The sequence below is a fragment of the Dendrobates tinctorius genome, unplaced genomic scaffold (genome assembly GCF_039654945.1).
Source record: "Dendrobates tinctorius isolate UK_male_01 unplaced genomic scaffold, ASM3965494v1 ptg000041l, whole genome shotgun sequence".
Taxonomy (NCBI): Eukaryota; Metazoa; Chordata; class Amphibia; order Anura; family Dendrobatidae; genus Dendrobates; species Dendrobates tinctorius.
This window is the reverse complement of record NW_027361709.1, coordinates 6543947-6559831: the sequence shown is the minus strand read 5'-3', so window position 1 is coordinate 6559831 and position 15885 is coordinate 6543947. Positions and strand designations below refer to the sequence as shown.

The 15885-nt window shown below is 44.0% G+C and overlaps 1 protein-coding gene across 3 annotated transcripts in view; it reads left to right on the top strand.

The window, feature by feature from the left end:
• COL7A1 (collagen type VII alpha 1 chain) overlaps window positions 1-15885 on the top strand; it is a 144762-nt gene that overhangs the window by 111567 nt on the left and 17310 nt on the right. For 2 of the 3 annotated variants that reach the window (XM_073575067.1, XM_073575068.1), the window contains exons 95-116: window positions 73-132; window positions 230-355; window positions 442-513; window positions 648-683; window positions 1238-1297; window positions 1481-1525; window positions 1602-1637; window positions 2827-2862; window positions 2955-3011; window positions 3911-3982; window positions 9842-9913; window positions 10019-10054; window positions 10239-10319; window positions 10456-10509; window positions 10672-10725; window positions 11097-11159; window positions 11251-11313; window positions 11515-11631; window positions 11922-11999; window positions 12082-12135; window positions 12280-12328; window positions 14208-14249. In XM_073575067.1, coding sequence (XP_073431168.1) covers window positions 73-132; window positions 230-355; window positions 442-513; window positions 648-683; window positions 1238-1297; window positions 1481-1525; window positions 1602-1637; window positions 2827-2862; window positions 2955-3011; window positions 3911-3982; window positions 9842-9913; window positions 10019-10054; window positions 10239-10319; window positions 10456-10509; window positions 10672-10725; window positions 11097-11159; window positions 11251-11313; window positions 11515-11631; window positions 11922-11999; window positions 12082-12135; window positions 12280-12328; window positions 14208-14249 — 1363 coding nt within the window. Of the gene's footprint in view, window positions 1-72; window positions 133-229; window positions 356-441; window positions 514-647; window positions 684-1237; window positions 1314-1480; window positions 1526-1601; window positions 1638-2826; window positions 2863-2954; window positions 3012-3910; window positions 3983-9841; window positions 9914-10018; window positions 10055-10238; window positions 10320-10455; window positions 10510-10671; window positions 10726-11096; window positions 11160-11250; window positions 11314-11514; window positions 11632-11921; window positions 12000-12081; window positions 12136-12279; window positions 12329-14207; window positions 14250-15885 lie in introns of those variants that run through there. The other variant, XR_012232076.1, reaches the window with a different exon arrangement.

The window sequence follows — 15885 nt, the reverse complement described above, 5'->3', positions numbered from 1 at the left end:
AAATACGGTGTCTCCAGCAACCACAAATCTTAGACAGATACGGACATTTCTTATTAACCTGTACATTTCCAGGGAGACGATGGCGCCGGTTCCCCTGGCCCTGCAGGGCAGAAAGGACCACCAGGCTTGAAGGTAAATCCTAAATAATAGGTCGCTCTGGTTTCCCTAATACATAAGTCTTATGTGACTTTTACATCAAATATTGAGTAATTTTGCCTTTTTTCGTTAGGGTGATCTCGGGCTGCCTGGTCCTCCAGGTCCGCCAGGTCTGCAGGGGATTGCTGGGACTCCTGGTCAGCCAGGTCAGAGAGGAGAACCTGGGCAGTCTGGACCTTCTGGTGCTCCTGGTGAGAGGGTGAGTGCTACCAAAACAGACCTCCAAATAGTATATCGTTCAATTATTTTGATTTTTACTAAATTTTATTACCAACTTTTGTTTAGGGTTTGATCGGTTTTCCTGGAAGAGAAGGGAATTCAGGAGCCCTGGGACCACCCGGGGCAGCTGGGCCACCGGTAGGGACCTTATTTCGTCTTTTCCATCTGTTATACACAGTATTTTTTACTTTTTCTAACTCTCACGTCTTGAAGCATTACTATACTTAGTAGGTGTATATTGTATGTCAATTAATATCATCATTTTATTACAGGGACCCCCGGGACCTCCAGGAGGAAAGGGGGACAAGGTAGGGTTAAAGAATATACACCGATATTTCTATACACCACCATTTTATGATCATTGATGGTCCGACCTCTGGGACCCCATCAGTCTTGTCTTCTCCCAGTTCCCCTGCAGAGTGGATAGCAGAGGGGCTGCCGCCGCTGTGCAGGGAAAACTGTGAAAGAGCTGCTGCCATGAACCAGCACTTAGGATCACTCATTTTTAGGATTATTTGAGATCCGAGAGGTTGAACCCACACCGATCATAAAGCGATGGGATATCCTAGCTTTATGCTATAGTAATAACCCTTTAAGCACTGAAATTAGTTGTCAGAGCTCTTATTTCTGGATTGTTTATACTTTTATTTACCATAGTACTACATTTTTAAGAATTAAAGGTGCACTCCGGCAACACTGAGCCAAAGATTTTGATCCGTGTCCTGTTCCGCAAGCGCCACGAATAACACAATGTATCAGCGTTGCTTGGAGGGTTCCTTTAAATTAATAAAACACTGCCCCCCAGTGGTCAAATTATCATCAAACTAGGTGACAAAAATGCTGCTTTGTCCCTTTTTTCCAGGGTGATCCAGGAATTGGTCAACTTGGTCCTAGAGGAGAGAGAGGAGATCCAGGTCCAAGGGTATGTCCACAATCGGGTAATGCCACCTCTACACCCCTAGTCTGCACAGTTCTAACGTGTAGCAGTGATACAATGTAACAGTTTCGTCCAGTCATTATCATTAGTATTAGTGATATTCAGGAGAACCCCGCGTCCCCTTATCCGGAGTCCTTCCATAAAGACTGACATGTTCAATTCCTACAGGGAGAGGATGGCCGTCCAGGATTAGAGGGAGACCGCGGCCCCCAGGTAAGTAATATCCCAGTGATCATGTGTGTACAATAACTTCTACCTTCTGATTCCATTTCTTGTTTTTTTTTCCCAGGGTCTTCCAGGAAACAGAGGAGAACGAGGAGACAAGGTAAGAAATGTGGCAAATGTCCTGTGGTCATTTCATACTAAGAGCGCCACACCACAGACACACTGATTTTAATAAGAACTGCGTAATGCTAAACTTCACCTGTAGGGGCGCTGCAGATAAATTGAAAACTTGCTGACAGGTTTCAGCTGATTGCTGGAGGATTCTCCTATGATTAGTTCAATATCTGGTGATCCTTATAACAGAAAGATATTGTACCAATGGGACTACTACCCCTTAAAGGAGCATGTGTTATGAGAATAAGACCCATTGTGTGAAAACAGTTTTTATATTAAACATATTTTTTAAGAATTTTTATTTTTTTTGTTTTTAATTTCCCATGCCACAAAATAAAAATTTCACAAATCTTGCAGTTTTGCAAAGCTCACTTCTCAGCAGTAGCAGTAAGTAATTTATCATCACAGACAGGAGTATAATGAAAGGTAACACATGTATACAGTATATAAAAGAGGATCCACCATCACCAATAGGTGATGTCACAGCTCACCTTCCCTTCCTCCTGTACAATGAATAACACCTCTATACAAGTGATAGCACAGGATCCACCATTCACAATAAGTGATGTCACAGCTCACCTCCTCCTCCTGTATAATGACTGATAACACCTCTATATACAGTAGATAACACAGGATCCACCACAGGTGATGTCACAGCTAACCTCATCCTGTACAATGACTAATAACACCTATTTACAGTACAGATAACACAGGATCCACCATTTACAATAGGTGATGTCACAGCTCACCTCCTCTTCTTTCTGCACAATGACTGATAACACCTCTATATACTTGTAGATAACAAAGGATCCACTAGTCACAATCAGGGATGATCACAGCTCACTTCCTTCCACTCTCTGCACAAAGACCTCTGCACAGGTCACAGAGCATGCCCACAACATTCTCCTATAGAAGTCAATGAGCCAGATCCTGTCTATTAGTCCGTGTGGCTGCTGCACCCCAGGCAGGACGGCCGCCTCCACAATCATCTTCAGGAAATTAAATAAAAATCCTCCACTTCAAAAATAAATGAAAAAAAAACAGATTATAAAAAAGAATAATCATCACTATCTTTCCCTAAATAAATAAAAAGTATAAAAAGTGATTCATTCCCTTTAAGTGTTAAGAGGCAGCTGTGCAAATTATATGGACACTTGTGTTCTGTGATGTTTCAGGGAGATCCGGGTCCAGGAGGAACGAAGGGAGACAAGGTAAGACTTCATCAGTGTACAGAGGTGCTACGGTGCTGTCATACCCTCCGGAGCAGCACTCATACAGTATGTCTTCATTTTGTCCTGTCTAGGGAGAAACACTGACCATTGAAGGACCAGCCGGAACAAAAGGAAATAAAGGGGAGCCGGTAGGTCAGAAGTCCGCTCACAGGAGCAACCACCATTCCTTTATGTCCTACATCTTCCATCCTCTTTCTTATTCCTCTTTGTCTTTCTTCATCCTCCTCTTCTCCTTTCCTATCCTTCTTCTTATTTCTAATCCCCCTCTTCTCCTTCCTCTTTCTTCATCCTCCTCTTCTACTTTCATTTTCCTCTTCTTCTTTCTTCATCCTCCTCTTCTACTTTCATTTTCCTCTTCTTCTTTCTTCATCCTCCTCTTCTCCTTCCCTATTATTCTTCTTCTTTCTTCATCTCCCTCTTCTCCTTTCCTATTCCTCTTCTTCTTTCTTCTCTTTTCTTTTCCCCTTTCCTATTCTTCTTCTTCTTTCTTCCTCCTCCTCTTCTCCTTCCCTATTCCTCCTCCTCTTTCTTCATCCCCCTCTTCTCCTTCCCTATTCCTCTTCCTCTTTCTTCATCCCCCTCTTCTCCTTCCCTATTCCTCTTCTATCTTCATCCTCCTCTTCTCCTTTCCTATTCGTCTTCTTTCTTCATCCCCCTCTTCTCCTTTCCTATTCGTCTTCTTTCTTCATCCTCCTCTTCTCCTTCCATATTCCTCTTCTATTTTCTTCATCCTCCTCTTCTCCTTTCGTATTCCTCTTTCTTCATCCTCCTTATTTCCTATTTATCTTCTTCTTACTTCATCCTCCTCTTCTCCTTCCCTATTCCTCCTCCTCTTTCTTCGTCCCCCTCTTCTCCTTTCCTATTCCTCTTCTTTCTTCATCCTCCTCTTCTCCTTTCCTATTCCTCTTTCTTCTTTCTTCATCCTCCTCCTTATTTCCTATTTCTCTTCTTCTTTCTTCATCCTCCTCTTCTCCTTTCCTATTCCTCTTCTTTGTGTTTCTAACACTGTAACGTATCTGCTTTTCAGGGTGACCGAGGAGTTAAAGGGTCTGATGGAGAAAAAGGGGAAAAGGGAGACCAAGGAATGAGCGGAGAAAGGGTAAGACGAGAAGATCGCAGGTCGGTAGGTTGTAGGAAGTTTCCAGGAACCTCGCCTCTTGCTGCCTGATTCATGCACCTGTAGTTCATGGATAAAGCACCTACTCGTTATAGCTAGAGATGAGTGAATCTCAACTTAAAAGTTTGGGATTCGCACTGGATAGTGAGCGTCTGGTGATAAACTCTGAACATGGACTTATCCTGGAAGTTTGTTGCAATGTTCAAAGTTTTGGGGAAAGTCCAAGAGGAGAGAGAGAATTTACCAGCTTTAAAGTTCTTGTCCCCATTGTTTTCAATGAGGTTCAAGTTCAGGTACAGTTCTGGTATCTGAACCAAACTTTGGAATAAAGTTTGGGTCGAGTACCAGAACTCAAACTTCCATGGGTCTGCCCATCCCTAGTTATAACCTATGGGGCTGCTCACATATCTTTTTTTTATTTGAAGAACATGTCTGGCCAAAAATCCCAGAAACATGTTGGCTGTGACAGGTTTAAATGCATCCGTGTGCTGTCCATGGGTAGAAGAAGCTTTGCAGTTTATTTTATTTATTTCAGCATATGAGAAAACCAGTGATGGTAAAAATAGAGTCACCGACCAAACACTGATAAAAATCGGAACCAAAACACTGATGAGAATGGGTCCATAAACATTAAAAACAGGATGTCTGAATGAGGCCTCCTCCTTAGTGGATGACCTTTCCTTCAGCTGACATAACCAAGACCACACTAGACCATATGACATAGGGATCCTAAGTGAAGAGGCTACACAAAAAGTGATGCCCAATATTTCAGCCTCGTTGACCTAGATTGCTTGAGATTTCTTTGAGTAATTGGCCAAGATTGGTGACACTTGAAATGGTGGCTGTCATCTGTGTGCTGTCTGTGATTTTCGCGGACCCTTAGACTTGTACGAGTGACTCAGATCAAAAAGGAACACATCTCCGTGATATTTTTGTGGACACTCGGTACACAAGAAAACACGGACATGGAAACAGCCCCTGTTGGCAACAATAGTCCCATAGATAAAGGGTATGAAGGAGACAAGGGACAACCCAGCTCCAACACCCTAGCGCAAGCTCAATAACATATAATACTTAGGAGAAGAAACACAAGAGCACGCAATAAATTCCATATAGAAAAGTATAAATTTTTATTATTAAATAGTTTACAGAAAATGGATAGCAAGAGATGTGCTCATAAACAATTAGGACAATAAATCCCATGTACCAACCAAATCCCCTCCAGATGGAAAACCAGATGAGAGTATTCAAATCATGTCTAAGATCTAAATAGCCGCCCCAGCAAATATGAAATCCATAATCAGGGTAGCGGTGACTGGTGTTACCAGTATCAATACACGCTAACAGCGGAGATCAAAATGCTGGTGAAAATGAAAGATGACCATCAAATCATATCATACATCAAAGTACCACCCCAACAGATATAGAATGAATAGTCATAGAAGCAGTGACTCATGATACAAGTACCAACACACACTGCCAGTGATAGTCAAAATTGCTGGTCGTAATACAGTATCAAATTGATAACAACTCACCAGGGAGGGGAGGAGGAAGGGGTCCAGCAGTGGGGCCTCCGACGCGCGTTTCGCGACGTCCCCCGCCGCTTTATCAAGGAGGAGAGTGAATAAAAAGATCCCAGTAGGGTCTTCAAATAGCCCATGACCCCGGTCACGTGACTGGCGTCAGCCAATCAAAATGGCATAAACGGCGCATGCGCCGTGGTGTCTGCAGGTCCTATGCTGCAGCCCGGCGTCCACACACTGCGCATGCGTCGAGACCCGAGGCAGGGCGCACTGTGTTGAAGGACGCCGACCACAGCATGGAGCCGCACACAGCACGGCGATGCGCACAGCCATATAACGATTGAACTAGGACCCAATGTATGTATTCCCTGATCCAAGATTCCCTGTCAAGGGGCCAGAATTATATGAAAATAAACCCCATAATATTAGAGGCAGACATGCTGTATAGAAGTACTAGAGGCACTATAAACAATATACCAGAAAAACCCCCATCCAATGATATGTAGATAATATAGTACATTATAATTCCATACTAATTGGAATGAATGGGCATAAGGTCATGAATACATAAAGAGTGGAATATAAAAATATATAACAGAAAGAAAAAATAAAGAAAAAAAGGGGAAAACACATTCAAATATACAGCATGTTAGATGATATTCAGCCTATAGAAATATCCATAGGTATTCTTGATTGTAGACAAAGGACAATCGGATCCAGTATATAGGGCTACTTGAGGCGAAACCGGGACATATAAGGTGATACTAAAAATAACAAAACACATATATCAGGATTAAAAACAATGAAGTTAAAAGAAAAAATAAAAACAACCACTACAGGAAAACATAGGAAATATGGAGTCCTGCGGGAACCTGAAACAGACTAGGGAAACCATGTTACAATTAATTCAGATTGAGTCAAAAAAGGGGGGGGAAAAGGGGAATCTCACATAAAAAAAGAGATGTTATAAATAACAAAGGGTCAAAAGGGGAAGGGAAGCCATAGAGTCTAGTTGGGTCAAATGGAGTGTCACAAGAATGGAGTAAAGCTTAAGGACTCATTTAGTCCTCTAGGTCTCATAGTGTCCAATCGGACAATCCACTTAACCTCCATTTGCCCAAGAATCTTTCTATGATCCCCACCCCTTATGCCCATATGCAATGCATCAATCCCCCTGATCTTCAATAGGCCTGCCTCACAATTGTGATGGGCCCGGAAATGTCTAGGGATAGTTTTCAATTCAGTGGGATCAGATATAGTACTGGCTGCGCCAATGTCCCGCACATGTTCACGTATCCGCACCCTCAGCTCTCTCGTGGTAAGGCCCACATAAATTTTGGGGCACGGACAAGTTGCGTAGTAGATGACATTAGACGTACCACATGATATCCGTTGTCTAATTGTAAACTCCCTTATGCCATCAGAGGAGCTAAAGGTGGAACAGCGCAGGACATTAGCGCAAGCCAGGCAGTGTCCACACTGAAAAGATCCCCAGACCGGGCCACTTGTCCCAAAGAAATTTTTGGGAGTGGGCACATAGTGGCTCCGAACCCGGAGATCCCTCAGGTTCCTGGATCTACGTGGCGTCATAGAGGGGGAGTGTCCAAGGGCAGTCCTCAGGGCTGGTTCTGTCTCCAAAATGGACCAGTGTTTTTGTAAAATAGTACGCATATTGGACCATTCATGATTGTATGTTGATATAAAACGTATAGGTCCATCTCTATCTCGTCTGCCAGTCTTCGTAGTGGATTGTAGTAGACCATTGCGCGGGGTACATCTTGCTCGATCATAGCCCTTCTTGATGCACCTACGGCTATAGCCCCTTTTGAGAAAGCGATCACTCATGTCTTGAGCTTGTTTTTCAAATCGATCATTGGTGGAGCAGATGCGTCGCATGCGGAGGAACTGTCCGACCGGGATGGCCCGCACAGTAGCCGGATCATGGGCCGAAGATGCATGTAGTAAAGAATTGACAGAGGTGGGTTTCCTGAAGACGTCCGTCTGGATACGCCGATCAATGTCGATCTCCAGACGGACGTCCAGGAAATCCACAACCCTGTCATCATGTTTATATGTCAAACGAATATTATAATTATTGACATTTAACGACCTCATGAAGTTCCCGAGCCGGTCGACCCCACCATCCCACAAAAATAAAATATCATCAATAAAGCGGTACCAGCACAGCACATGGGAAGCGTCACGTGGGCCCCCGTCGCCAAAGAGATCCCTCTCCCAAGCCCCCAAAAAGAGGTTGGCGTACGAAGGCGCACAGGCCGCTCCCATGGCCGTGCCCCGCTTCTGCAGATAGAATTGGTCCTTAAAAACAAAAAAATTGTGGGTTAAGATGAAGCCGACCAGCTCAAGAACCAGCTCACATAGCGGGCCATCCAGGTCGGAGGCCCCCAAAAACATGCGAACAGCATCAACTCCAACCGAATGATCGATGCATGTGTAAAGGCTCTCTACATCGGCAGTAACGAGAAGAGTGGATGGTTCCACAAGGATGCCATCAACCCGTGCCAGGACATCCGTCGTGTCACGTATATAGGATGGCAGTGCCTCTACTAATGGTTTCAAATAGAAATCAATAAAACGACATACGGGCTCACACATACTGCCAATCCCTGACACTATAGGACGCCCTGGGGGGTCAAGGGCATCCTTGTGGACCTTAGGTAGAAGATAAAAAGTGGGGGTTCTGGGGAATTTTACCACCAAGCCATCCAAGACCTTTTTAGTTATGACACCGCTCTCAAATGCCCTCTCCAGGATCAGTCTAAGCTCATGTAAAAAGCGACTCCCTGGATCAGAGGGTAATTTTTTATATGTTTCTGGGTCCCTCAGTTGGCGAAACACTTCTTTCTCATATTTATGGCTAGGCCATACCACTACGTTCCCCCCCTTATCAGCAGGTTTAAACACAACATCCTCCAATGACTGTAATTGGGAGATCGCCAAACGTTGTTTATGGGTTAGATTATCCAATTTACGTCGTGAGGATAATTTTTTAAAATCCTCACTCACCAATTTGGTAAAGATATCCACAGAGGGACACAGCGACAAGGGGGGGAACCTAGTGGATTTGGGCCCAAATGAGGGGGGGAACTTACTCATAGACGGACCATCCTGTTCAGCAAGCAAGTCCTCCAGATCACGAATTGCCTCCCTTTCAGTGTTGTTGAGGGACCCAGGAGCATAGCTTGCAGTATGAAGTTTTTTCAAAATTAATTTCCTTGAAAATAGTTGAAGGTCTTTCAGGGCTGTAAAGTAATTAAAGGAATTAGTGGGTGAAAATGTTAATCCCTTCCCCAGAACCTCCAATTGTATATCAGTTAAGACATAATTTGAAAGGTTTAGTACCTGTAAATCCCCCTGAGGACCACCCTTGGAGACTCCCGATCCCACCGCTCTAGTTTTTGTGAACTGGCGCGTCTCGACCCTCTTGGAAGCAGCTACCTTAGGGCCAAAATTCGACCCAGTACCTCTCTGCCCCTAATCATCATCCTGGGTTGATATATTGGAGCGAAGTGAGGTCGATCTTGACCGTGAATATGATGCATTTCTATTTCTTGGGCGGGATCGACCACTCATATCCCGCCATCTATAGACCCTAGAAAGTTGTTTGTCTTGGACATCTCTTTTAAATTTTTTTGCCTTATTTACTTGGATGTCCTGAGCCCATTTTTGTAGATCCGAATCAATCTGATCATTCAATTTTTTAAGGGCATCACTAGACATCTCTTTATGCAGAATGGATTGCAATTCATCAATTTCCGTTTCAATAACAGCAAGGGAATCATGATCCATCTGCTTTAAGAGGGTCAAAAAACCTTTAGAACAGTTATTGGTCAGTTCTTCCCATTTATTTTTAAAAATCTCATCTGAAATCAGAAAAGACGGGAATACTTGAATTCTAAGTCCCCTCGGTATCAACTCATCCTAAGTGAAGAGGCTACACAAAAAGTGATGCCCAATATTTCAGCCTCGTTGACCTAGATTGCTTGAGATTTCTTTGAGTAATTGGCCAAGATTGGTGACACTTGAAATGGTGGCTGTCATCTGTGTGCTGTCTGTGATTTTCGCGGACCCTTAGACTTGTACGAGTGACTCAGATCAAAAAGGAACACATCTCCGTGATATTTTTGTGGACACTCGGTACACAAGAAAACACGGACATGGAAACAGCCCCGTAGACTATAATGGGAACGTGTTGTTACTTTGAAAGAGATTTTCTTGCCTCGCGGACGTCTGAACGCGCCTTCAGTGTGATGTGTGGAGTTCAGTAGTCAACGAGTTTGCCAACTTTTCTCAACAGGGAACCAAAGGAGAACCTGGAGACAAAGGGGCAACTGGTTTTATAGGACCCCGCGGACCTGGTGGTCAAAAGGTAATTTTAGTTATAATTGATATGATAATTTAAATTTAAAGCCCTTTAAAACCCTTTAACTTACATATGCCAGAATAATTGTATATCTTTTTTTTTTTTTTCCAGGGAGAAAGAGGAGATCCGGGAGAGCCAGGAGAAGCGGTATGTATCTCAGATTTGCTTCAGCTTGGGTATCGCGGCTGTTTAGATACATGGCGGCTCGGTATTTTTTGCTTGATCCTACTGATGTGCCCATTAGAAAGGGGGCAGACTCTCCTCATCCACTTTATGGCATGAAATATTCAGGCTTATAGTCACATACTTTTACAATTATTTTATTCCATAGGGCGTCCCAGGGAAAGACGCTCTGCCTGGGTCACGTGGAGAGAAAGGAGATCCAGGTCTAAATGGGTTAAGAGGACCAAAGGTAAGAAACCTATAGTGACCGCCATATTGTCACAAATTCTTTAATGCCGTCCTAAAACCATAAATGGATAATAAACAATCCATGCATCACAAAGAAAGTAATAACTAAATCCGTCGCTCATATTTTTGTGTTTCAGGGGGATCGTGGTATAAAGGGTCTTTGCGGTCAGGATGGAGAGAAGGGGGATAAGGTATTAGTTACTGCTGATATTTTTTTGCATAGTTGTGTTACATTGAGACATGAATAGATGGAGAAAGGGTTAAATTTGGGGTCATGTATAACACCTGGGCTATGGGGCAGCTTGACCTTTTTGCATGCAGCTCTGATCAGTACTAAATGCTGCTCGTTGTAGGGTGACACCGGCATGCCTGGGCGCCATGGTCTACCTGGAAGGAAGGGAGACACGGTAAGTGTTTTGTCTTTTACTTATCCAGGCTGGAATACCCCTTTAACCTTTCTTTTTTACTCCTATAAACCCCTCCTTACTTCCCAGCTATTTCCCGACTCTCCCATATAGAGGAGCGCTCCTGCAATTTCTATGAGAAAGCAGCTGTTAGGAAGAACAGCCGGGATGTCAGTCCCAAACTCAACAGTCAAAAAATTCAGGGATGCCGCCATACATATTAGACTTTGTGCCGATTCTGCAGATATCGATGGGTTTGGACGACTTTATCGTGTGTTGGGAAGCCTTAACTTTGCGCCCCCTATTACCGTAGCTGCACAGACCCCGATATTTACTGAACGCATGAAATGTATGAGGAATTCTTCTAATTCTAGGGAGAAGCCGGAATCCCCGGACAGCCCGGCCTGCCTGGAAAAGAAGGACTTGTTGGCAGCAAGGTAACGTCTGGTGTAGTGATTACCACCACAGACTACTCTCCTCTGTTATTGCTTTTTAAGGTCTTGTGTTTCTCTTGTGGATCCTTTGTAGGGTGATCGCGGTATAGAAGGTTTACAGGGCAATAAAGGAGATCAGGGAGAAAAAGGAGAAAGGGTGAGTAATGTTGCGTCAAAGGCTATAGGGAAGACTTCGGGTCTGGGACACCCAGGCCTGTACTGCAGAATTACGCCCAAGACAGAGAAACTTTCAGTTCAGCTGAACTCTAGAGGATGGAAGATGAGGAGGCGAAACACCAAAGAGCATTTTAGCTGGTGAAACCTACTGACCAGACCTACTTCATTTATCCTTTGCCAGGGTCCTGTTGGTGTTATTGGTCCAGCTGGACCCAGAGGTGTTGATGGAAATCCTGGGCCTGCTGGTCCCCCTGGTCCTCCTGGTACAAAAGGTCCTGAAGGTCTTCAAGGGCAGAAGGTATGAAAAGTGACAAATGGCGTAAACTTTCAGTATTTATCCACATGGGGTTTTGTGATCCGTTCCAGCCTATTTTTTGGCTATATAGCCCTTGTCAACGTCCATTGTTCCTACATCCACAGAAAAAGTTAGAGAAAGACACGACCCCGCTGTCAGACAGAACTAATCAGCTCAAAACTGAGGAAATGCTAGATTGTCCGACGTCTCGGCAGCCCAATCCTCACCCCGAGCAGTGATAATAACCGGGTTACTCTACAAATCTAGCTTACTAGTAAATCTGATATTTATAGGGCGAGAGGGGCCCTTCTGGAGAGGCAATTACGGGGCCACGTGGAATCCCAGGTGTGCCAGGAGAACGAGGCGACCCGGTAAGATTGCATTGTAAGATGTAAAGTCCACGATGAACCTGTGATATGTGCGTCATGTAATGGATCTAATCCCCACATCTAGGGAAACATGGGGCCGGATGGAACAAAAGGAGACAAAGGTTCCCCAGGAATGACTGTAAGATACGGGGCCTCCCGTCATTACCTGTGTATCTATCTATATGTATCTATAATCTACCTATCTATCTGTCTATCACCTATTATCTATATATCGATCTATTGCGATATCCGTTTATAGTATACATTTCCATTCTATTCACAGGAGGAAGAAATCCGCGGATTTGTGAGGCAGGAGATGAGCCTGCACTGCGGTGAGTGGGATCATTAATCTACAACCTGGAAACCTCTTTCTGGATATATTATGGTGCAATGCATAGATGAATACTTTAGTTACAGTCATGGCTGAAAGTGTTGGCACCCTTGAAATTGTTCCAGAAAATGAAGTATTTCTCCCAGCACAAAAAAAAAAAAAACGGAGAAAAAAAGGCAAATTGGACATAATTTCACACAAAACCCCAATATGGGCCGGACAAGAGTGAACTTAATATTTGGTTGCACACCCTTAGGAAGCGATTGACTGCAGTTATTTATTCCAATTACCATCTTTAAGTTTCTTACACCTCTCATCTGGAATTTTGGACGACTCTTCTTTTGCAAAATGCTCCAGGTCCTACATATGTGAAGGCGCCTTCTCCCAACAGCAGTTGTAAGATCTCTCCACAGGTGATCAATGGGATTTTGATCTTGACTGATTGCTGCCACTTCAGAACTCTTCAGCGCTTTTGTTTCATCCATTTCTGGGCTCTTTTTAAAGTAAGTTTGGGGTCATTGTTCTGCTGGAAGACCCATGAGCTAGGACCCAAACCCAGCTTTCTGACACTGGGCACTACATTGCCACCCAAAATCCTTTGGTAATCTTCAGATTTCATGATGCCGTTGCACAGACAGGGCACCCAGTGCCAATAGTAGCAAAACAATCCCAAAACATCTTTGATCCTCCACTATATTTGACTGTAGGTACTGCGTTCTTTTCTTTATAGGCCTCATTCTGTTATCATTAAACTGTAGTAGAATGATGTGCTTCACCAAAATGCTCTATCTTGGTCTCCTCTGTCCACAAGACGCTTTCCCAGAAGTTTAGCTTTTTTATGTCTGTGTCAGCAGTGGGGTCCGCCTTGGTCTCCTGCCATAGCGCTTCATTTCATTCAAAAGTGGACGGATAGTTCGCGCTGACACTGATGCATCCTGAGACTGTAGTGAATTTCTTTGGACCTCGATTGGGGTTTATCCACCATCCGGACTCTCCTGCGTCACAACCTGTCATCAATTTTTCTCTGCCGTTCACGTCCAGGGAGATTGGTTGTAAACTTCTTGATTATGTTGTGCACCACAGACAAAGGAACATCAAGATCTCTGGAGATGGACTTGTAACCTTGAGTTTTTGATATTTTTCAACAATTTTGGTTCTCATGTCCTCAGACAGTTCTCTTCTCTTTCCGTTCTCCATGCTTAGTGCGGCACACACAGACACACAATGCAAAGATTGAGTCAACTTCTCCCTTTTATCTGGTTTCAGGTGTGATTTTCATATTGCCCACACCTGTTACTTGCCACAGGTGAGTGTGAGTGAGCATCACATGCTTGAAAAAAAAATTGTGTACCCACAATATAGGAAAGGTGCCAACAATTTTGTCCGACCAATTTTTGAAGTTTTGTGTGATATTATGTCCAATTTGCCTTTTTTTTGTGTGTATAACAAAGCACATAATTGCAATAATTTTCTAGGAGAAATGCTTCATTTTCTGGAACAATTTCAAGGGTGCCAACGCTTTCGGCCATGACTGTATGTGTCACGTGGTGGACAAGAAAACTGAAACTTTGGTTTGCTGATAATCTGAGAAGTTAACTACTTCCTCTCTCACCAATGTGACCACTGACGCACATTTCCTATTATTGCTCATATATGAGTGTGCAGGCTGTGTAAGCACGGCGGTTCTGTGCTCCAATTGTCAATCACTGCCAGGAAGGACTACCCGAGTGACACACACATCTACCCTGTTCAGTGGGACATGGCCGACAATTAAAGTTTGGCTTTTATAAACCCCACAATCCCATGATAGTCCTTAGTTAATTCTATGTTGTAACATTGCGTTGTCTCAATGACGTCTTGTTGTTTTTGTCTTTTTTCAGCTTGTGGAGGTCAGTTTACACTTCCTGAAAAGAAAAACATTGGTAAACCCAGAGGTTGCATGGATGAGGGTGAATGTGTGCTCTCTTTTTACTATATAAACTAGGCCCAGATATAAATGAATATAACTGCCCCAATGTACCAGGGTGAAAAATGACAGGAAGTGTCATTCTTGTGAATTCTTGTCCTTAGGAGAGGTCATCAATGTCTGATCGGTGGGCGTGCGATCAGCTGTTCCCAGTGTTGGCCGGTACTGCATAGCACAGCTCCATCGAATGTATAGTGGCTGCGGGCGGTACTACACATCCGCCACCTATTCATTTCAGTAGCGCATAGATGTGCAGTACCGGCCGCGGCCACTATTCCGTCATTGGAACCGTACTGAGCAGTTCCGACACCAGGAACAGGTGTCGTACCCCCTCCAATCAGACATTGATGACCTAACCTAAGGATAAGCCATCCATGTTAAAGTCCTGGACACCCCCTTTAAGCTAGGCATACATTTCCAGGAGGAATAACAGAGGGGAAAAAAAGAGAAAAGCAAGTATTTATTAAAACAGACATGTCAGGAGAGCCTGGCAGACACACTGGTGACTTTCTGTAGGTAATGAAAGGGTCTGTGCACACGGTGCGGATTCTGCTGCGGATCCGCAGTGGATTTGGCCCTGCGGATCCGCAGCAGAACTGCAGGTGATGTACAGTACCATTATTGGCTATGTAAAAAAAAAAAAAACGCTGTGCACATGCTGCAGATTTTTCCGCGCGGATTTCGTGCGGAATAAAAGAAGCAGCATGTCACTTATTTTGTGCGGTTTTGCTGCAGTTTTCCACCTGCTCCATTCTACAAATCCGCAGGTGGAAAACCGCACAAAAACGGCAGTAAATCCGCACAAAAAATGCACTAAATCCTCAGAAAAAACGCAGGTCATTTGATCTGCGGATTTAGTAAAATCCGTGTGGAAAAATCCGTGGGAGAATCCGCACCGTGTGCACATAGCCAAATAGTGTTTACCCACAACATGGGGTTACAGATAATGGACGAATCTCCCTTATTACGTGCCATTAACCCCGTCCAGATCTGTGTTCTGCCTGTGTGAGCTTCGTGTGTCTTGTGTGTTATTGACCCGTCACCTGTCCATAATGTGACCCTACAAGAATGGATGAGAGGTGGGTGACAGCAGCAGGGGTGACATCATGGATCCATCTTCTTGTCATCTCTCCCCATCCATGTATTACTAATGTCTTGCAGATTCATTATATACCCACTACATGGTATCCTCTATATACTCCTATAATGTATATATATGTATCACATGCATTTTCAGGTGGCAAATATTGCTAAATAATAAAGTAACCTGCTTGGGGGGGGGCCGGCAGCATTAACCACAGGCAGAGCGGGCGGGCATGCCGGTTGCATTTTCTTTGGTGCCAGTACGTTTAGGGTGCGTGCACACGTTGCAGATTCTGCTGCGGATCCGCAGCAGTTTTTGCTGCGTTGTACAGTACCATATAAGTCAATGCAAATTGTAAACCGCAGTGCCCACGGTGCGGAATTTTCCGCGGGTTTTAAATCCGCAGCATGTCACTTCTTTGTGCGGATTCCGCAGTGGTTTGGCACTTGCTCCATGACAGGTGTCAAACCGCAAGCAAATCCGCAAATAAACCGCAGCAGAATCCGCA